Source organism: Spermophilus citellus, assembly GCF_964194105.1.
Source record: "Spermophilus citellus genome assembly, chromosome: 11".
Taxonomy (NCBI): domain Eukaryota; kingdom Metazoa; phylum Chordata; class Mammalia; order Rodentia; family Sciuridae; genus Spermophilus; species Spermophilus citellus.
The window spans coordinates 62,762,555-62,786,341 of NC_138192.1; the positions used below are offsets into that span (position 1 = coordinate 62,762,555).

General features: G+C 33.9%; 1 protein-coding gene across 1 annotated transcript in view; it reads right to left on the bottom strand.

Moving 5' to 3' along the window:
• Window positions 1-16,484, bottom strand: part of CCDC148 (coiled-coil domain containing 148) — a gene marked incomplete at its 3' end in the record, with an annotated part of 228,305 nt that extends 211,821 nt beyond the window's left edge. Inside the window, exons 1-3 of the mRNA XM_081260650.1 lie at window positions 16,442-16,484; window positions 15,184-15,305; window positions 657-760 (exon numbers count right to left, since the gene is read on the bottom strand). Of these exons, the coding sequence (XP_081116776.1) occupies window positions 657-760; window positions 15,184-15,305; window positions 16,442-16,469 (254 nt within the window). The 5' untranslated portion in view covers window positions 16,470-16,484. The remainder of the gene's footprint in view (window positions 1-656; window positions 761-15,183; window positions 15,306-16,441) is intronic.
• Between the last annotated feature and the right edge of the window lie 7,303 nt (window positions 16,485-23,787).

Here is a 23,787-nt window from a genome sequence, read left to right on the forward strand (position 1 = left end):
ATATGCCTTAAGTGGAAGAGAAATACAGCTATTTTCTCCTTGCTTTTACTTTTGAAATTTATTTTTAAGAGATTACAATGAAGATCAAACATGACATTATTATTTTGTTTTAATTCTTCTTTAAGTAACTGCTGGAAATAATAACAAAAGTCAAATACCATAACTGAATTAAGTCATGATGCAACTATATCAAGAAAACCACCAAATAAGTCTTTAGTTCATCTGTTTACCTAGGTACTGAAAGCATTTTACATATCTCCTGCTTATTCCACAACATACAGATGACTGTGATATGATATTTACCCTCCAGTAGCTTATCACCTTAGTGGAGAGACAAATGTGTACCCACACATTATAATGCAACCTGCTGAGTATGATATACATAAATGCAAGCAAGACAGTAGGTGTGCAAAAGAGTAAACAATGGGCAGATGGAGACAATACTTTTAATTTTCTACAGAATACAAAAGCCATTCCCTAGATTCCAGATTAGGCTGAGGAAATGAGAAGATTTTAATTTGACTCAAATTCAAACTATAAATCTAAATTTTCACTGTAATGGTTTAATTAACATGAGATATTATAGAAAATCTGATTAGACAAGTGCAACTCCTAGTGAACCCTTCATGTTGTGCTGAAACTCCCCAAGTGCTTACCTGACTTTGTTTAGCCTTTGGTGTTCCTGCCACCACACTTGCTTGTGTTGTTTTATAAGCATTTGTTCTTTGGATGTCTTTGAAGTCTGCATTGCTTTTCTAATCTAGATTTAGAGGAAGAACAACAGAGTAGATACTTCAAAGTTCCTTAAGATGTCTTTTCCACAACAGAAATGTTTAAATCTGAATGTTTTAAGTTAAATATTTCTTTTCAGTCCTTGTTAGTACATCTTCTAACACACAATCCGCCCCAAATAACTACTATATTAAAAAGTAAGGACAGGAAAAGAAAATGGTTTGGAACACTGGCCAATTTAAGAAGTGGTTTTAAAGTATGAAAAAGAAAGATAAAATTATTCTCTTTCCCATCCATACAATAAATAATACCTGAATTCATATAAGCCTGAGAAACTTTTTTAAAAGTTTTCCATATATTTCTTCTATTTTTGGACACATCTTCCCTGTCAGGCATTGCCAGTATCATTATGCCCAATCTACATATGAGCACACTGGAGGTAAGAGAAGTTTTTAAAAAGACTATGTTTGGACTGGTTGTTGTTGATGTTTATTTTGTTTTTTTGTTTTTTTACCAGGGAGTGAACCCAGGGATGCTTAACCACTGAGCCACATCCCCAGTCCTTTTTATATTTTATTTTGAGATAGAGTCTCACTAAGTTGCTTAGGGCCTCGATAAATTGCTGAGGCTGGCTTTGGAATTTGCCATCCTCCTGCCAAAGCCTCCTAAGCCTCTAGGATCATGGGCAAGTGCCATTGTCCCAGACTATTTATTTATTTATTTATTTATTTGTTTGTTTGTTTGTTTGTTTATTTACTTACTTATTTAATTTGATAGAATGGGAAAGTCATCAGTAAATTGTAAAGAGGCTTGGCGCTAGTCCCAGCCTTAGCACTTTCTAGAAATATGACATTGAACATATTTCACCTCTATGGCTTTATAAATTTTTAAAAATAATGTTTAGGCTAAATATTTATTTGAAGGTACTTATCAAAGAAACAGTAAAAACTCATGTAGCATGGAAACCTAAATTTTCAACTAAATTCCCTCCCCAAGTTCTATTGCTTTAAAGAACATAATTAGTACATTTGGGTTTTAGCTGCCAAGTGTGTTAGGACTGGATCTGTTGTTTTATAGCCATTCCAACTAACTCCCTGTTCTATTCCACATCACAAAGCAGCCTGTATTTCTCAGGAACCCATATCTGCTGGTCCCAGCTGGGTTCAGCCAAAGGCAGATGCTAGCTATTGGGAGAGTAAAAAGAGGGAGGAAAGGAGAAACAAAAACATTACCTCCATCCCTGCCTTCACTACTCTCAAAGGGGTCTCAGGAGCACTTGCACCTTCTCCACTGCTTCAACTTTTCTCTGCACAGTTCCACCATGGTTCCAAATATCTGCGATAATCTTAGCCCATGAAATATGATACAGCCTTCCTTCTTCTTTATGCCCCTCTGAACTAGGGATGGCAATGATTTCCACTGGTTTTTGTCTCTCTATTGCCTCATCGTCCTCTGCTTCTTGGCTCCATCACCTTATAGCTAACTTCAACATTAAACTCCCCAGTACTCGAAATTCTTTCATAGTGTTTGTTTCCTGGTTAGACTCTTACTTATACTCATGTGTACTCTGAACTTGCATATTCCATATTAACATTTTTAAATCTGTACAAAAGGGCAAACCAGAAACTTGAAGAAATAAGCATATTTCATAAGTTCTGTGCATCTCAATACTATGTACTCTAATAGTTTTAAAGTATCAATAACAAAGATACAAAAACTTCAGAAGACAGGTTCCAAAAAGAAATCTTCATAATGCATGCTATTTCTAGGTCTTATTCACTGATTACTTTAACCTTGAGTATATCTTTCTGCTGTTCTAGTTTCTGATTCAAAATTAAGGATATAAGAAAACAAATTAACCCAAAGACTACTTTAAAAATACAAAGTCAAAGTCAAATCTTTTCCACCGAAGGTCTTAAGAATGCTACAAATGTGACATTTTAGAAAAAATAAGTAGAGGACACTGCAGAAAAACATTCAACAGTCTTTATTATACCTAATGAAAAAATAAATAAAATTAAATTCTGACACTGTAGCACTTGTGTGTGAATGCCTAAAACTTATTCCAACTATTAACCAGCAAAAGTCCTAAAGTTTATTGTAATAGACACACATTTAAAATTAGATTTCTTTGACATATTTGGTCCATGTTGGACAAAAATAATTAAAACACACTGATGGAAGATGTGGACACATTTTTATAGCTTAAGGAAAAAATCAATAGTGCTGCCTTCAGGCCCAGGGAAAGACCAATTAAATAGACTATAAAAGTCAAAATAAAGCTACTATTTTTTGCTAGACACTTCCTAACTTTTTGTAAATCTACTCATTGATTCAACTTGTACCCTCGGGCCAAAAATGAAAAAAATAAAGTCTTAACAAGAATAAAAAGATTTAAAGGTGTATCTTTATCAACAGATATTTCTAGATGATTGCAATTCATTTTACTAGACAATAAGCCAATGATGACTTGTGCAAAAATGCTGATGATTAAAAAAGAAATCCTTGGGAAAGCAACAAATGTGAGTGAGAACATGGAGGAAAAGGAACTATTACACTGTTGGAAGGAATGTGAACTAGTACAGCCACTAAGGAAAACAGTATGGAAGCATCTCAAAAAAAAAAAAAAAACTAAACTAAAAATAGAACTACCACATGATCCAGCTATACAACTGGTAATATTTATACAAAGGAAATGAAGCCAGCATTTAAAAGAGATACCTGGTGCTACTCACAATAGCTAAGTTATGGAGTCAGCCTAGGTACCGTACTGTCAACAGATGAATGAATAAAAAAAAATGTGATATATGTATATAGGTATATACGTATGTATAAGTGAACTCCTTAGTATGTACACACACACACACACACACACAAACAAACAATAGAGTAATTATTCAGTCATGGAGAAGAATGGAATAATTCCATTTACAGGAAAATAGATGGAATTGGAGGACATCACATTAAACAAAATAAGCCAGACTCAGAAAGACAAGTATCACATGCTTTCTCTCATATGTGAAAACAAAATAAAAGAAGAAGGAGGAAAAATAGGAGGTAAGAAGAAAGAAAGAAGAGAAGAAGAGAAGTAGAAAAGAGACTATTGAAGAAGGGGAAAAGGTCAGGGAGGGTGGGAAGAAAGAGGAGGGCACGAGGAGATAGTAGGAAGAATAGATATAATTAAAACACAATATATGCATGTATGAAAATATCACATTGAAATCCATTGGATTTTACAATTAATAATTAGTTAATGCATATAATAATACTAATAAGTAAAATAGCAATTATTTGAAAAAAAGTACAAAAAAATGAATTCATGAAAAAAAATCAGGAACCAGAAGTCTCCTGTGTGTGGTTTATTATAATGACCCAAGATAATAAAACCCAAAATAGAGATCTTGGAATACTGAAAAAACCCTTGGGACCAGAGACTAATCTTTATAAATAAACATCAGTAGCCAGTAATTTAAGTGTTAGTTAAACATATGCATATATTTGCCAAATTCACTGGGATGTATATTCAAGATTTCTGCATTTTACTGTATGTGAATTATACCTCAATAAAGAACTACCAACATAAATATAAAGGAAAAACTATACTAAGATGCAACTTCTTATCTATCAGGCTGGAAAAATTCAATTTTTATTGGTACCTATTAGTTATATGTGACAGTGGGTTTCACTGTGTCATATTCATATATGCACATAGTATATTTTGACCCACTTCCACTCCCTAGTACCTACCCTTATCCTTCTTTCCCTCTTCCCCTGCTGCCTTTCCTCTTCAATAATCATCTCCCTTCTACATTCATGTTATATTTTATATTTTCTAGATTGCACATATAAAATAAAATGTGCAATACTTGTCTTTCTGAGTCTGTATTATTTTTTAACATAATCTCTAATCCATCTATTTTCCTGAAGATGACATGATTTTTGTTCTTCTTTATGTCTGAATAATATTTCATTGTGTATATACATTTTCTTTATATATTCTTTTATTGACAAGCACTTAGGCTGATTTTATAATTCAGTTATTGAGAATTGTGCTATAAAAAATATGGGTAGGCAGGGATTTCTATAGTATGTTGACTTTAATTCTTTTTGAATACATACTGAGGCTTAGTGTAGCTGGGTCATAGAGCAAATCTATTTTTAGTTAAAAATTCAAATATTTAACAAAACATTCTGTGGCTATTTGGAAGCAGGCTCTCTCATAATGCATTCCAAATAGTGGGAATATAAAATGACACAAGAAACACAGAAGGAAATTTGGATGTGTATCACAATATTTAACATGGATATACCTGGCTAACTAGCAATCTCACTTATAGAAAAATCTCTGAAACCCGTATTTGTAAAACATAAAAAGATATATTTACAAAACTATTCATTACAACACCATTTAAAATTAAAAAATTGAAGAACAAAAATTCCATCAATAAGTATACTTGTCAAAGTACATTGAACCTGAATCTGATCAATTCTGTCACTATAACTACCAATTTTCTGAAAATACAAGAGAGAAAAACATGTTCAGTGACACCACCAGGATAGAATCAGCATAGCATAATTCAGACTGGGAGAAACTATAAAGAAAAACAATACAACATTTTCAAAAATCACAAATATACAATAGAATGGTGGGGGAAATCTCAAAAGTAAAAACTAATTTCAATAGATGAATTTTATTTAGATGTTCATTTGAATAAACTTTAAGAAAAAGTTGAAGGCAGGGGAAGATGGCAGAATGGAGCTAAGCAGCGAATCCAGATCTCCTCGAAATACAGAAAATATGCAGCAAAAGGAAAAGCAAAATTGAGAAGTGGGTAACAAAATAAATGCTCTAAGATTCACTATTACAGTCTGCAACCTGGAGAGACTGGAAGATAGGTTACCAGAGTAGAAAACAAACTAAAAGTCCCCTAACCTTGAACCAAATCTGTGGAGGAGAAGAGGGGAGGAACAATAAAGAAGAAGGGAGTAGATATTCTCTTAATGGCATCCACTTAAAAACTCTTGGAAAGACAAACAAAATTTAAAGTGTGATGGTAACAGCGGGGGCCTTAAAGTGCAAATAGCTTAAAACCAAATTGTGAAAAGAAAATTGAGTCGGGAGTCCACAGCTATCTCGTGTACCCTCAGCTGATCAGTCGCCCTGTTAAATCAACCTGGAGTCTTCCCACACTCAGACAGCTGCAAATGAAACCAGAGGTAAATCTCCTGCAGTGGAACCTCTTAAGAATCTAGCCAGAATTTCTAGAAGGACCATTACTTGCTGAAACCCACTCTGCGTCTCTCTCATTATGAACAAGGGAAACAAATACACTGGTAAGGATCTGTGCCAGTAAGTGTGCCTAGCCCCACTAAGCTCTGTGCAGTGACCAGTTGCTCAATTCAGACAGAGGCAACAACAAGGCAGCTTTGACCCTGGACAAAGGAAAGGGGAGTCACCAAGCCCTAACCACTGACACTGAGGGAAGGAACCATGGGAAGTCTAGAGAGAGTGCCTGGGATCATGGGGTCATACCAGAGGGATGCTGCCTGAATATCCAGTGACATAGAGACCCAAGAGGAAACTACCAGAGTCTATGAGCAGGAATGGGCAAATTCCAGCCTTAACAGGTGCAGAGCCCGAACTGTGATCACAACTGGAAAGTGACAGGGCATTGTTTGGTACCTGGAGACTTAGTAAGCATAGGAAATCAACACCTGCCATTCACAACCCGGGGCAGTGGAAACTAGAGTCCAGGTGAACTACCAGAGGCCCTTCACTACAGCACTTCAGAAAGCACTGTCAGCCAGGGGAATACTTCTACACCACAGAATAGCCACAGAAAACCCACAACCAGAGTTCCTGCACTCACAGACGGCCACCTTAACTACCACAAAATGGATCCAGTGGAGGGAAGCAGGTGTGTGAAAACCCACAGCAAACACAGGGCACTTCAGAGCCTGCATCATGAACTACTGCACACAACAGAAATAGCCAACTCACAACTCTGCACTCTCCAAGCTTCTGTGCCCCTGAAACTTCAGAGAGATCTACAGCCATAGACTGATGGACATCTGCTAAATGTCCAAACCCCAATGGAATCCAGACAAAAGACACAACAAGAATTTTTGTCACCATGACATAGTATTTAAACAATTCTAATATCTAATTTGATCATATAAATTACTCTTTGATATGAATAATTGTCAATCCAAGAGCCAATATTGTACCTTCAACTCATTTGAATGTATTTCATCTAATAGTTTAAAGCATTAATTGGAATCAGTCTTCCTATCTTTGTTTTCTTAGCTCTAGTTGATATTTCTTTCTCTTATCCCCTGCTCATCCTCTTGCATTATCCACTACTTCTGCAAATACCACCCATTCATCTATTTCTCTTTTCTGCCTTGGTATAAATTCTCCTTTTATAGCACCTCCTTCCTTCTCTCCCCACTTCCCTCCCTCTTTTTCCCTCTCCTATTTGTCCAATTTTTCTTCCTCCCCCTTTTTAGCCCTCACTTAAGATTATAGTAAGTTTACTAAATTTAACAACTAATGTTTTGACCTATTGCAGAACTTTATTATAGGTTTATACCTATTTGAAGAAATGCAGAGACCAATTGCAACAAGTTTTTGTGTCTTGTAAGGTTGAATAGAACAAGGATTGGCCCGGAAGTGATTATTGTAAATAGGGCTCAGTGCATCTCTTAAAATAGTGTTGATATTCGGATCAGAAGAGGTCAGAGATTGACTTAAAATATCATTTTCTGGATATTTACCAAACCAAGACTCTTAAGAAAAAGAAGTCAGAACTATACCAATAGATGGGTAGACATAAAAACAATATGAAAAAAAAACAAGAGAAAAACCATAACAAACAGCCCATAATGATTCAACAACAGATTTCATTGACTCCACAATGGAGGAAATGTCAGAGAAGGAATTTAGAAAGTTCATAGTTAAACTGTTCTATGAGATAAAAGAAGATATAACGACTGAAATCAGAGAAAATACAAGAAGAAAAAGATCACTTCAATAAAGTAATAGAGATTCTGAAAAAGAATCAAACAGAAATTCTCAAAATGAAGGAATCAATAAACTAAATTACAAATTCAGTGCATTATCAAGAGATACACAAAATAGCAGTTTAGAGAGGGTCACTTTCCTATTGCTGTAAGGTGTGAAACCAAGAATTCAGACATGCAGCTTTTCGGCAAGATGAGAAAGGGGAAACTTTCTTGAAATTTACTTTGGACATTCAAAGCAGATCAGGGACTCAGGTGGTTGGATATTACAAATTAAAGAAGAAATCCCTAGCACTGCTGCTACCAGCAGTGTGCTGCTGGGTGTGATCTCCCCTGTGCAAAAATAGTGGAGCCATACATCAATTAAAGGAACCCCATTTTTAGGAGGTCTGAGATATGTCTAGATATGGAGAGATCAGAGATCAAAGACATTGACCAACTAATTTGAAAGGTGTTCTGCAGAACATTATTGCATGGAAAAAAGCTACATCTCTCCTAGATACCAGCAAAATCAGAGGAAGGAACCATTTTGCAGCTCCAGCATGGGGAAGTGGCAGCTGGGGAATACAAATCCTGACAACTGTGCCTAACTTGAAAAACAGGTTTGGCAAACCCACAGTGCACAGCACTGTGTGTGTACAGGTGACCAGAAACAAATCAAACATGGATAGAGGTTTATACATGGAGAATACTGGTCAGGGAAATCTACATAGCATCCTCCATCACCCTCCACTTGAAAGATTGGCTGCTGAAAGATTGGCTGGGAGAGATACGCCTGGATGAGAATTTGGAAGGGTTGGGGAGGAATTGATTGCACTTGGAGTTTCAATCTGAGAGTCTAAAAAGCATGAAATTCACAAATTGCTGAAGAGAACAAGAGTTGTCCTCTCTACCACACAAGTGAAACCCAGAGTTTTTTCATTCACATGGATTTCATAAACAAGTAGGGGTTTCCATCCTCATATCAGATGAAGTGGACTTCAAATCAAAATTAATCAGCAGGGACACAAAAAGGTCATTTCATACTTCTTAAGGGAACTATACACCAACACAACATAACAATCATAAACATTTATGCCCCAAAGGAGCATCTACATTCAAGAAAAATACCCTCTCAATTTCAAGAATTAAAGAGATCAAACACAATAATAGTGAGTGACTTTAACATGCCTTTCTCATCACTTGGTGGATCTTCCAAACAAAAACTAAATAAAGAAGCTATAGGACTAAGAAATAGAATTACTGATTCAGACTTAATAGACGTATATAGAATATATCATCCATCAATGCCTAAATACACTTTCTTCTCAGCAGCACAAGGATCTTTCTCTAAAATAAATCATATCTTAAGCCACAAAGCAACTTTTAGCAAATAAAAAATTGAGATAATACCTTGCATTCTATCATATCATAATGTAATAAAATTATAAATCAATGATTAAAAAGACCTACTAGGAATTACACCAGAAGTCTGCAATTTCTAGAAGAAAATGTAGGTCCAGCACTCCAACACAGCAGCTGAGGAACTGAATTCCTTAATAAAGCTTCTAAAGCACAAGAAGTAAAATTTTTAAAAATCAATAAATGGGATGACATCAAATTAAAAACTTCTTCACAACAAAGGAACCCATCAAGTGTTCAAAGAGAGAGCCAATATAATTGGAGAAGATCTTTGTCACCTGCTCCTCAGATCAGGCATTGATATCCAGGTTATGCAAAGAACTCAAAACCTTAATACCAAAACAACAAATGACCCAAGCAACAAATGGTCAAAGGAACTGGATAGATACTTCTCAAAATAAGAACTACAAATGATCAACAAATATATGAAAAATGTTCAACATCTCTAGCAACTAGAGAAATGCAAATTAAAACTACATTGATATTTCATCTCAATGCAGTCAGGATGGCAATTATCAAGGATACAATTACAATAAATGTTGGCAAGGATGTAGAGAAAAGGGTTCACTCATACATTGCTGATAAGACTACAAATTAGTGCAACCACTCTGAAAAGGAGTGTGGAATGAAACCACCATATGACCCAATTCCCCACTCCTCAGTATATATCCAAAGGATTTAAACTCAGTATACTACAGTGATGTGGTAATATCAATGTTTATAGCAACACAATTCACAATAGCCAATCTATGGAACTAACATAGGTACCATTCAACAGATGAATGGATTATATATATATATATATATATATATATATATATATTATATATATATATATATAATATGAAATATTACTAATCCATAAAGAATAATGATTTTTATTGCATTTGTCAGTAAATGGATGGAACTGGAGACTATCAAGCTAAGTGAAATAGTTAGTCCCCAAAAGTCTTAGGTCAAATATTTTCTCTGACTTGCAGAAGTTAATCCAAAGTGAGGATGGAAAATTTAAAAACAAAAAGAATAAAAGAAAGATCACTGGAGTAGACAAAAGGGAATGAAGCAAAGGTAAGAGGGATAGGATAGAGAAAGAATGAATTTGGCCTAACTTTACTATGTACATATATGAATATACAACAGTGAATCATCATCATGTACATCCACAAGACACTAATTTAAAAAAACCTATAAGTGTTGGCAAGGATGTGGGGGAAAAGGTATATTCATACATTGCTGGTGGGACTGCAAATTGGTGCAGCCAATATGGAAAGCAGTATGGATATTCCTTGGAAACCTGGGAATGGAACCACCATTTGATCAAACTATCCCACTCCTCGGTCTATACCCAAAGGACTTAAAAACAGCATACTACAGGGACACAGCCACATCAATGTTTATAGAAGCACAATTCACAATAGCTAAACTGTGGAACCAACATAGATGCTCTTCAGTAGATGAATGGATAAAAAATGTGGCATTTATATACAATGGAATATTATTCAGCAATAAAAGAAAATAACATCATGGCATTTGCAGGTAATGGATGGAGTTGGAGAAGATAATGCTAAATGAAGTTAGCCAATCCCAAAAAACCAAATGCTGAATGTTTTATATAAGAAGGCTGATTCATAGTGTGGTAGGGAGGGGGAGCATGGGAGGAATAGATGAACTCTAGATAGAGCAGAGGGGTGGGAGGGAAAAGGAGGGGGCAGGGGTTAGCAATGATGGTGGAATGTGATGGATATCATTATCCAAAGTACATGTATGAAGACACAAATGGGTGTGAATATACTTTGTATATAATCAGAGATATGAAAAAATGTGTTTGATATGTGTAATATGAATTGTAATGCATTTCACTGTCATTTATTTTTTTAAAAAAATTAAAAATACCTATAAGTAAATATCACAAAGATCAGTAGAGGCAAGGGAACAGGAGGAGGGAAGAGAGGAGGGAAAGGGAAACTAAATTAGAACAAATTATATTCCATGCTTTTATAATAATGCCAAAATTGATTCTGTTTCATTTATAACTACAAAGAACAAATCAAAAAGTTTGATACAATCGGGCAAATTTAACACTAGATATTTGAAATTATTGAGACATTAATATTTATATGTGTGTGGTAATATAGGGCTTTTTATGTTCTGGTATTTTAGATTTACATGCTGAGATATTTACAGATGAAATATTATGATGTCTAAAATTTGCTTAAAAACAATCTGGTGCAGGGGATTACAGAGAAAACAATAGCCAAAAGTTGATAATTATTGAAGCTAGATGATTCTACATAGAGATAATTATACCATTTAAACTAATATTTCATATTTATAATTTTTTATAAAGTTTAAAAAAGAATTAATAAAAGGAAATTGGGCAAGAAGAAATATTCATTCTTGTTAAGAAAAGAATTCAACCAAAAATAATAATGAAGATCCCTTTTATACTTACTAAATTGGGAATGAATAGTTATCTACAGTGTATGAAAAATTGGTCTCGTTTTTAACCCAAATCTACTCTAGGGTTTTAGTCCAAATCTATTCTATGGCTTCAACCTTTGAAAGACTCAATGTTTGTGTTATGGTTGGATATGAGGTGGACCCCAAAAGCACATGTGTGAGGCAATGCAGGAAGCATTAGAGGTGAAAAGATTGGGTGATGAGTGTTTTAACCTAATCAGTATATTAATCCCTTATTAGAGATTAACTGAGTGGTAACTGAAGGCAAATAGGATATGGCTGGAGGAGGTGGGCATTAAGGATGTGTCTTTTAGGTAGATATTTTGGATCTGGTAAGTGGAGTCTCTCTGTGCTTATTGATCATGTCCTGAGCCACTTTCCTCTACCTTTCCACTAGGATGTTCTGCCTCACCTCAAACCCCAAGGAATGGAGAAGGCCATCTATAGACTGAGACCTCTGAAACCACGAGTCCCCCAAATAAACTTTTCTTTCTCTTATTGTTCTTGTCAGGTATTTTAGTCACAGCAGCAAAAAGGCTGACTAAAACAGTGCACCTCATTGTCTCATCTAGCATCCAAAAATTGATTGTGGTCAACGACACAGTGATTTTATAGATGACCATCAATTCTAATCAGTCCAACATTGTCAGTAATACAACAGGCAAATAGCTAATTATTCTAATATAACCTGAAGCAACAGTCTCTCTATGTGCTTTAAATTTCAACATTTTATCACTCCATCTTAAAATATCTATGTTGCCAAAATAAAATGCTATAATAATTAATGTGCTACAACTGTTAATTTTGTGCATTAAAAAATGTGCATATATAAAAAGGAAAATAGATTGATAATTAATACAAGGATTAAGACAGAATGTATTAGCTATGAACATTTGGATGAATTACATTTTCTTTCTGAGTCAATACCTTTTATAAAAAGTTCAATAATAAAATAAGAAAGAATAACAGATAATATTGTAATTATAATTCTACTTAGTATAGACTGTTTGATACATTAGCATCCATAACATTAAAATATAAACTTCTAAGAGTTTTATTTAACTTCCAATTATTTAATTCCACTTAAGCCATGAGTCTTTCAAGGAAGTGCTCTCATCTTAAAAATAAATTAAAAGCAGAAGGTCACTTGCTACCTGTAAGCTAAATGAGAAGGCTAAACTTGGAAAATCAGATATAACAACATTTCTAATACATCTTTCTTAATCCAGATATAGTGAAAAACAAAAACTATATGAAGAAAAAAAGTGTTAGAACATTATGAGGTATCCAGGACACCTTTTGTTCTTCCTATCCATAAAGCAAAACAATAGAAAACACAAAGATGCTTTAAAGGAAAATTTCTTTTCATTATTAATCTATGAATAATAAAAAATCTAAACAAAAACTTATCAAAATGATTACTACTGACAGTGATTGAAGACAAGAAATTTTTGAGGTTTTCCAAGATATGAATCCATGTACAAAGTTTTCTAGAACATAATGGAATTAAAAAGCTTTTTCTGAATTATATTCCAGTATGAACAGAAAGCTAGTGATGCAATCTAAAATGCCAGTTGAAAGGAGCATCTGTTTAACTTCAAAAACATTCAATACTGTAGCCAGAGATGCAGTCTAGCAGCTGACAGTGATGAAAAATTAGTTCTTCCTAGGTTTTTGAAAACCACAATAAATAATTAAAAATCTTAAATATATTTACTCTTTGATAGTAAGTCAAAGATATATTTATTTGCCTTGACAAATAAAAATGACTTTAGACACTCAACCTTTCTACATTCAACCAAATGCCTTTTTTGGTACATCTCAGAGAGATAAATAGATGGATGAATAATATTAGGAATATACAGGTACATATTCCAACATTGAGAAAGGTATGAAGATTATGTGTTGGTATCAATAAAATTAAAACAATACCTTGGAAAAGAAATTTGGTAATAGATCTTAAAAACACTAAAAAAAATCATCATAACTTTTGGCTCAAACATCCCAATGATGGGAATTTATCCCATGGCGGTAGACCATTCTAAAATACTGAAAAATCTCTGTGCATGACGATTTTTGTAGTAGCAGGAAGACTAACATCACAAATTGGATATAACCTAAATACCAAAAATATCAAGTCCTGGTAATGCATGCATCTTTTTCTATTTGGAATACAATGCTTGTCACTTTTGTATTTGCTTAGTTAATTATAATTGACCTTGAGCTCTCAATGTCAATTCCTCAGAAAGACCTTTCCTAATCACCCAATCAGGATCAAATCCTTCATTATACATGGGTCAACGTGTTTTTATTGCAGTTTACACTTAATGTAATTTTATTTCCTGACTTATTTAATAAGCACTGTCATCCCTGTCCCAGCAGACAGTACACTCCATGAGGGTAAGGGTTGTGTTGTTCACTATTGTATTTTCAAGGTAATTGGTAGGCACATCAAAATATTTTTGACTGATATAACAAGATAACAAATAATACATAGATAATGTGATAAAATGTTAAGAGAAGAGCTATATAGAATTTCAGATCTGTGTTTATCACAAAAGAAAATAAAATACATATTAAATATTTATGTTTAATATGTATTTTATTTATATATGTGTTTATGTATGAGGTATGTGTACAACATCTCAGAATGGAAGTCTAGTATGAAAATAGATTTATTAGGAAGATAGTTATGTGACTTTTTCTATTAAATTTATTTGTACTCATAACATAATGTTATTTTAAATTTATATATAAATCAAACAAATATTACCTTAATTTTTAAGTAGTCACCTTAGTTTGAAGAGATATTGCTCATGGATATATTTCCCTAGAATAGGTATCAAATATGCTTTTGGAATCATGGTTGCCTTTTTAAAAAGATATTAATGATAAAATGTCATACAAAACTAACAAATACAAAAACTTTAATTGCAAATGGAAACTTGTAAATTAATGTGCTGCTTCACCAAACCAGTTTTTCAAAGAATCCTAGCAATGAAAATAATATTTTTAGTGAATGTTGCACAAGAAAAAATATACTTCATTAATAATCCTAACTATCCGTTATCCTAAAATACTACATATAATTATTTGTACATAGACCCCCTTTCAAATTTAGTTCAGGTTGATGTTTTCTAGGCCTGGAACATATATTTGAACAAAAAAATTCTAGAATACAGAGAATCTGTGGGCACATTTATATAATATTGGAAAGGAAACTTTAAATCAGTTAATAATCCATGGCTGAAACTTTCTAGCCAGCTTTACTTTTCAGATTAAGTTGGAAATTGTTGAAAGCTAATGAAATAACTATGTTTCCAAAGCAAATTTGAATTCAGTCCTCATAGGTTTGAACATTAAACAAGTAACGCATGTAAACTATACAACAGTGTCAGAGAACATTCAATAAATGTTAGCTGCTGTTCACTATTATTAATAGTTGGGAGACTCTAAAAACCATTTACACAGACACTTAGTTTTGCATTTGCAATGTAAATAATATTATACTTCTTTGTAATTCAATTTTACCAAACTAGAAAAACACATACACTTAAAACTTCTAACCTTTAGTTCTGTAGAAGCAGAAGCTAACTTTTTTGCTTCAGTTAAAGCCCGCAATTGTTGATAGTCTACTGGCTTGTACATGGTGCTTCTCATCCTATTTTTCATACGGAATACCAGATTATCTATTTTTTTTATAAAAAGAGAAAAGAACAAAGAAAAGTATCATGTTATTGAAGGTTAAAATATAATTAACGGGAAAATGTGAACTTCAGATCTCATTTTAAAGTATTTTTAAAGTATTATATATGTGTATAATATGTTACAATGTTCATAATATATTTTAACCTCTATTTTAAGAAACTCTTAGAATATAGCCACTATATTCCTTGCTCAATGTTACTTCAAAGAGCATTAAAAGAACAATTCTATATGTTAATATATTATGGACCATCAAATATTATAAGCCAAGTATGAGAAATGTTAAGTCACTCTTTTTATTTAAAATGTGTTAAGGGGCTTGGGTTGTGGCTCAGTGGTAGAGCGCTTGCCTAGCACGTGCAAGGCCCTGGGTTCAATCCTCAGCACTACATAAAAACAAATAAATAAAATAAATGTATTGATAACTACAACTAAAAAATAAATATTTAAAAAAATAAAATGTGTTACGTACCAACTGTGAGTAAGTATCACATCTTTATTAATAAAATTGCATATATAGTTTTCAAGTCATATATGCATTTCTAGATTTAATAAGTAGAAATAATTTAATTAAATTTGAAAAAAGGTTGAAATTAAAAACCAAATTTTAATAGGTCAAATAAGATCATAATCATGAAAAATATTTGGATATTCTATACTCAGATATATACAAGATCCTGGTTTAGTACATTAACCTTTTTTGATAAAGCAAAACATAAGTAGAAAATGCTCTAAATCCAACTAGCATAAAGTATAATAGTTTAAGTGATTCAAACAAAAAATGTACTCTCATCTCAAATATGTGAATAATCAATCTGTGCTACATAAATTAAGTAGGATTTACTTAAGAAATCATGGACTATATGACTGACTATAGGAGGTTACCAAGTGATTTCAGGACCCCAAGTGATTTCAGGACAAGTACAGAGGAGAGCAAATTTGTATTAGCCACTATGGAAGATTAAAATAAACCCTTATAAGGTCAATCATTCAATGTAATCAGAGAATGAGCTTTTACATATTAAAGATTTGGAAATAAACATGCCAATTTTATATTGTTTCAAAAGTGCAATGTCCACTATAAATCATAAAACAGAGTTGAAAATTTAAAAAAATATATCTGAGCTAGCATTTCTCTGAATCGTCATGAATGGTCAATCTCTATTATTCATGTTTTCCATATCTGTCAAGGAAACAAGAGATTAAGTTTCGAGATTTTTTTTCCATTTTTTTCTTTTATTAGTGAATTATACATAACAGTTGGAGTCATTTTGACAAAATCATACATGCATGGAATTCGACTTTCTCCATTTCAGTCCCTGGTGCCACTCACCTTACCTTCCCCTCCTCCCTCTGCCTATTCTGCTTCTTTTACTCTCTTGGTCTTCCTTTCACTTATTTATTTATTTTTGATCGATGCTTTATAGATATATATAAGATAGAATTCACTGTTGTATATTTATAAATGCATAGAGCATGATTTTTTCAAATTCATTTCACATTTCCTCCCCTTTTTCATCCCTTCTTCCTCCCTCAAGATCTCTTCTTTCTATTCTGTGTTATTTTAAAATGCTTTGAAAGATGTGTTAATTGAACTGCATTCAAAAGTGAAGCTCAGCCAGGTGTGGTGGTGCTCCCCTGTAATCCCAGCAGCTCAGGAGGCTGAGGCAGGAAGATAGAGAGTTCAAAGCCAACCTCAGCAATTTATCGAGGCCCTAAGTAATTCAGTAAGACCTTGTCTCTAAGTAAAATATAAAAAAGGACTGGGGATGTGGCTCATTGGTTAAGTACCCTTGGATTCACTCCCCAGTACCAAAAAAGAAAAGAAAAAAACAGTGAGGCCCAGAACTGGGTGTCACAACTCTTTTCTATTTCATTAAAATTTGCTTTCCCTACCCCTAGAAGCTCCCTTCACTAATGTTTTTCTTCTGTGCCATTCTTGCTCTTGGTCACTCCTTCTAATCTTTTCCTCCTTAATTCTCCTTTATTGGATTGTCTCAACTGATAACTATTTGGTGATTAGAAAACTGCGTATGTTTCATCTTGAGTTCCCGGGGAGAAAGAAACTATAAATTGAAGAATAAATTACTCACTACTGCTATTTCCAGTAACATAGCAGTACTTGTGGTGGATATGGAGATGAACCAGGAAGATTTCCCTCCCAGAAACGACTTGATGACTGGTTTTGGGGAGTGTGGCCTTCAGACAATCTCCAGCTGTCACCTCCTTCGGGGTTGGACTCAGCTATAGAGAACAGACTAGTCCAAAGGCATACCCTTTCTGGGACAGACAATACCCTTTGAGTGAGCAAGGCAGGGTATAAATCAAGTTGGGGCCAACATGGGACACTCTGATGGGGAAACATTTGTTCAACAGCTTCCTGCTGGGTTAGTCTAAACATTGTTGGACCTGCATTGGAGTTGACTTCTTCATCTGCCCAATCCTGCCTTCTCCTCCTTCCTTTCATAGGTATGGTTCCCTGATAAATATTTTACACCCCCAAATCTCCCTCAGCATTTATTTCCTGACAACCCAACCTGCAATATAACACTGAACTGAGGCAATATCTTTCTCAGAACACATTGCCTCCAGGGCAAACAGATCGGTCAGGTGGCTCTTTAAATAACTGTACCCTCTATTCATAAAATTTTGTTCCATATCTACTAGACGGAACTACCCATATATAATGGTCTTTGCAATAACCTAAACCTTCTTTAATGAAAGAGAATGTAACAAAGATCCTTGGTTTTTGAAAACTCTGCTACAATACCATGGATTCTGTTAACCATATATTAGCTTTAGGAATACAGAGATAAATTCTGGTGTATAATTTCTACAGTGTCTCTTCTCAAGAAAGTCTTGTTTAAAACTTTAATAACATTGGCAATCCATCCTGGAGGCTGGTTTATACTCATAAGCAAACTTTATCCATTAAAATTATTCATTCAAAATACACAATCTATCCACTTTAACCACCTCTGTATGACTCAAGCCACCTCCTGCTTGGGTTTAGAAGCAGTTCCACTTTGTACATGCCAAGCCCATTCTCTATACAAGTAACCTCGTAATGACTCTAATCTGACCTTACTTGAAGTCCTTCAGTGGTTTCCCACTACCATTTTAAAATAGTCCCAAACTCTTCTATTTTTTTATTTTTTTACTTTTAGCCATATGTTTTTATTAATACTTATGTACATTTTTATGCATGTATATAAACACTTCTCATTTACATATTTATAATTTTATACTTTTGCTCTTTCAAAACCCTCTAGTATAAATTTAATACATTTTTGATTGGCACCTAGTACACAACTAAAATTAGATGACATAATATTCTCTTAGTTGACAAGTTTTCCTATCTGGGAGTAATAAATATCCTTCTAGATGAAGTTTTGGAACAAATAAGAACATACGACCATAATGATTAATTTACAGCTTTATAATATGAGTACTGCTTGATCACTGTGAAAAAAAAGAGAAAAATTGAAGAATAAATTGGTAATCACCTATATTTTTAGCAAAGAGATTATTTTACTTTTTTATTAGTTCATTTTAGTTATACATAATAATGAAGTTCATACTGGAATAATTGAACAAGCATGGAACAAAACTTGTACAATCAGTCCCTGGTAATTCCCCCTTCTCTCTCTTCCTTCTTCCCCTATTTCCTTTTCTCTATTTTAATGATCTTACTTCTATTTATTTATAGGTTTTTAAAAATCAGTGCATAATAGATATACATAAAGGTGAAATTTACTGTCACACACACACACACACACACACACGAAAGTTTGGTCAGATTCATTCCACTGTTCCTGCCTTTTCCATTTCTCCTTTCACCCCCTCAATTCCTTATGGAGATTCCTCAGAAAACTTGGAATGGAACCACCATTTGACCCAGCTATCCCACTCCTCAGTCTACAGCCAAAGAACTTAAAAACAGCATACTACAGTAACACAGTTACATCAATATTTATAGCAGCTCAATTCACAATAACTAAACTGTGGAATCAACCTAGGTACCCTTCATTAGATGAATGGATGAAGAAACTGAGGTACATATATGCAATGGAATATTACCCAGCATTAAAAGAGAATAAAATTTTGGCATTTGCAGGTAAATGGATGGAGTTGGAGAATAGCATGCTAAGTAAAGTAAGCCGATCCCCCAAAACCAAAGGCCAAATGCTGTCTTGGATAAGAGGATGCCAATCCATAATGGGTGGGGGCAAAGGAAAAATGGAGGAACTTTGGGCAAAGAAGAGGGAAGGGTGGGGAGGGGGTATAGGGGCAGGAAAGATGGTGGAATGAGGTGGATATCATTACCCTAGGTACATGTATGACTTCACATATGGTGCAACACTACATCGTATACAACCAGAGAAGTGAAAAGGTGTGCTGCAATTGTGTACAATGAATCAAAATGCATTCTGCTGTCATTCATATCTAATTAAAATTAATTAATTAATTTTTTAAAAAGCACCCTAAAAATAAAATCAATTTTCTTTTTATACTCCACTGATTACTGATCTCACTTCTATTCTTATCGAATCTGCCCACCCCACCCCAACTTTTTTCTTTCTTTCTTTCTTTCTTTCTTTCTTTCTTTCTTTCTTTCTTTCTTTCTTTCTTTCTTTTTCTTTTCCCATCCCTCCTTAATTTGGTCTAGTTTTTATATATGAGAGAAAATATTAACCCCTGATTTTTTGAGTCTGGCTTATTTCACTTAGCATGATGTGCTCCAGTTCCATCCATTTACCAGCAAATGCCATAATTTCAGTCTTCCTTATGGCTGAGTAAAACTCCATTCTGTGTATATACTGCATTGTTTTTTAATCCATTCATCTGTTGACAGGCACCTGAGCTGGTTCCATAGCTTGGTTATTGTGAATTGTGATGCTATAAATACTGATGTGGCTGATTTTAGATTTTTTGGAAATATACCAAGGAGTGTGATAACTGGTTTATACAGTGGTTCCATTCCTAGTTTTTTAAGGACTCTGCTTTCCAGAGTGGTTGCACTAATTCGTACCAACCAACAACATATGAGTGTTATTTTTCCTCCACACGCTCTCTCAAACTTATTATTAGTATAGATCATTGCCATTCTGACTTTGGTGAGATGAAATCTCAGTGTAATGATTTGCATTTCCCTGATTGCTAGAGATGTTGAATATTTTTTCAGATATTTATTGGTCATTTGTATTTCTTCTTTGAGAAATGTCTCTTTAGTTCTTTTGCCCTTTTGCTAATTAAGTTATTTGGCCAAACTCTTTTAAATGGATTATAAAATCTAGCATGATCTGAATTTGGTCATCTCTTCTTGCATCTGTTTTACATATTCCAAATACAGGTATCTATTTCTCAAATATGCCATTTCATTCTGAATCAAGGCCTTCCTTCTTGCCTTTCCCTCTGCCTTAAAGATATTTCCTACTTCTCTTTACCTGACTGGTTTCTGCTCAGCTTTTAGCTCAACCAATGTGTCACCTCAAAGAGACCTAATCAGGCCTCTCCATATAAATAAGGAAGAACCTCATATTCCTCATCCTATTCTTTTCTTTTCCATGAAAATTTGTATCAGTCTTCATATTTGCATATTTACTGGTTTGATGCCTAGTCCCATTCACAGACATGTGTACTCCATCTTATTTCTGATTATATCCCCAGTGCCTAGTATACAGTAAATATTCAATAAATATTATTTGAGGAAATAAATAAAAGGGACTGGTAGTAGCTAGCTGGATGTCTTCTAGCCACTCAGAAGAATGGCAATAGTTCCTAAGTATACACCATAATCTCCCTTCCTCCTACTATAATTTATCAATTTCTTTTCATTTGCTTTAATAGTATAACCTACAGACTGGAGTGGCAAATTTAAATGCCCTTAGGAACCATTAGATAAATTCAATGAAAGAACTGAAAAGGGATACAAACCAAAAGAAATAGTAGAAAAGAAGAAAAAATAAGAGAATTCCATACCCAAAGATAGTCAAATACATTTGTTTTCTTTTTATGACACCACTACCAGACACATAAAGGAAGCCTCCAGAACAAATCTAGGTTGGTTTGTTAGTTTGGGCCTACTGCTTCTTGCCTGTTGTTTTCATAATTATTCCACCCATAGCTCAACTGTCCAAGTTTGCCATCTCTATCTAGTAGGAGACCTTACTAATTCTCTAGTTGATTTCAGTTTCATCTTTCCTCAGGGGATAATGCAGCTACTTTAGACCTAATTTTCCTTGGTGTTGAGATTCAGAGATTCAGGCTCTGAAACAAAATGGGGTTTTGCTTCTTCCCTTTCCGCTATCTTGGTTTGATATGATACTCTGTCCCCGCATTCTCCCTGGCTTTCAGAAGAAAATCATGCAACCCAAATGATGTTTTTCACTATTTTTACAAAGTGCAAATTTTAATTGTGGCCATAAGAATCTTATAGTAGAGGGCTGGGGTTATTGCAGTAGAGTACTTACCTAACACATGTGAGGCACAGGGTTCGATTCCCAGCACCACTAAACAAACAAATAAATAAAGTTACTAAAAGGAAAGAATCTTACAGAAGAATTCATTCTTATAACCAAAGATGTAACCAAAACTTCATCTGTTTTCATGAACTTCAAAAATAGTTTGTTTCCAACTATACAGAAGATCATGTGGAAACTCTTCTTGACCAACATATTTGAATCTTTAAATATAGATAATGCTCACCTTCCAAGAATGTTGAGGGCCTCAACACTAAGGAATCATTAAACTGAGCTATTAAAAAACTGATTTAATTGCAGTATTTTTATGTCAGAAAACTGAATAAACATTCAGATTTAGAATTTGAAAAGTTCAGAAATAATTTACTTCGTCAAGCTTCTCATTTTAGCAACTGAGATGACTGAGGCTCAAAAAAATAACCAAAATCACATACCTAATCAGAATTACTACAGTTTCAAAATCTCATAATATAAAAATCTCTCAAAATGAAGGTTTATTTATTATCAACATAGTGACCAAGCCCAACCTGAACTGAAATCACTTGGTGCTTATTTAATGTTAGCATTCACATGTGCAAAATTTGTGCAAAAATCATAATATACTTAATTATGTAATACTGTTTCAGGCCCCACTGTGGTTTTAAATAATATAGGGTATATTTTCTATAATACTGTTCTAAAAATTTGAAAAACTCAAAATTAATTGGTTTAATACACAGTTCATATAAGGGATTTTCTTTGTTGTTGTTGTTTTGGTACAGGGGATTGAACTCAGGGGCACTCAACAACTGAGCCACATCCCCGGCCCTTGTTTGTATTTTTTATTTAGAGATAGGGTCTCACTGAGTTGCTTAGCACCTCGCGGATGCTGAGGCTGGCTTTGAACTCACAATCACCCTGCCTGAACCCCCTGAGCCTCTGGGATTACAGGTGTGCGCCACTGTACCTGACCATATAAGGGATTTTGAAACTACTAAAACAAATACTTTCTGAGTCCAAACAAGTGCATATTATTTAAGCCATGTCAATTTTATGCTTGCCAATAAGAAATTCAAAGTGGCTACTTCAGCCCATTGTTTAGAAGGATTCAGGCTAAGTAACTTTTACTTGAACAGAATTTTTCTAGTTAAATAATTTAAGAGCACTTAACTTTGAAAATTATTTCACATTCACACTATATGACATTTTAGAAATTCCTTGAGTGTTATCAAAATGTTAAATCTTTTAGATATATATAACTACTGTAAATATTTTTTATAACTTTATTTATTTATTTATATGTTGTGCTGAGGATCTAACCCAAAGCTTTACACATGGTGGCAAGCGCTCTACTGCTCAGCCACAACCCCAGCCCTGAAAATATTTTAAGATACATAGTTTCATGAGAAATTTCTTAAGAGTATAAGAAAAGCACTATGATACATAATGCAGTGATAGCTTTCTGGGGGCTTAAAAGGTTAAAATATTTTAATATGAAATTTATTTGTGCAGATTTGGCAAAGAATCCAAACCTTTGTTAAAATAAACACAGCCTAAGTAGTCTCTACAGGGTAGATGAAAGATGACTTCTCTAAAAATGAGAGGGAAAAATACCAAAGAGATCATTTATGTAATGGGGCAGACTTTCACACTGTTAAAATTTATGTTATCCTTTAATACTCTGAGGAAGAAAAAGTTGTATTTAGGCTAAAAATTGGAAAATATAGGTAACTTGTTAATTTCAAACTAATTAGTTATATAGATATATGGATTAGTCAATCATTACATGAGTTTTGTAAGATAATGGGAATTTTCTTTTTCTTCTTCCTTTCCCTTCTTTAAAATTTCAAGTATGAAAACTGTATTCTTTGTTTAGTGGTGTCTTACAATTACGCATAATAATGACATACATTGTGATACATTCTTCAATGCATAATGGATAATTTGGTTTGTCTCATTCCCCTATAATTGATGGGGATTCTACCAGTCCAAATAGCATAAGAAT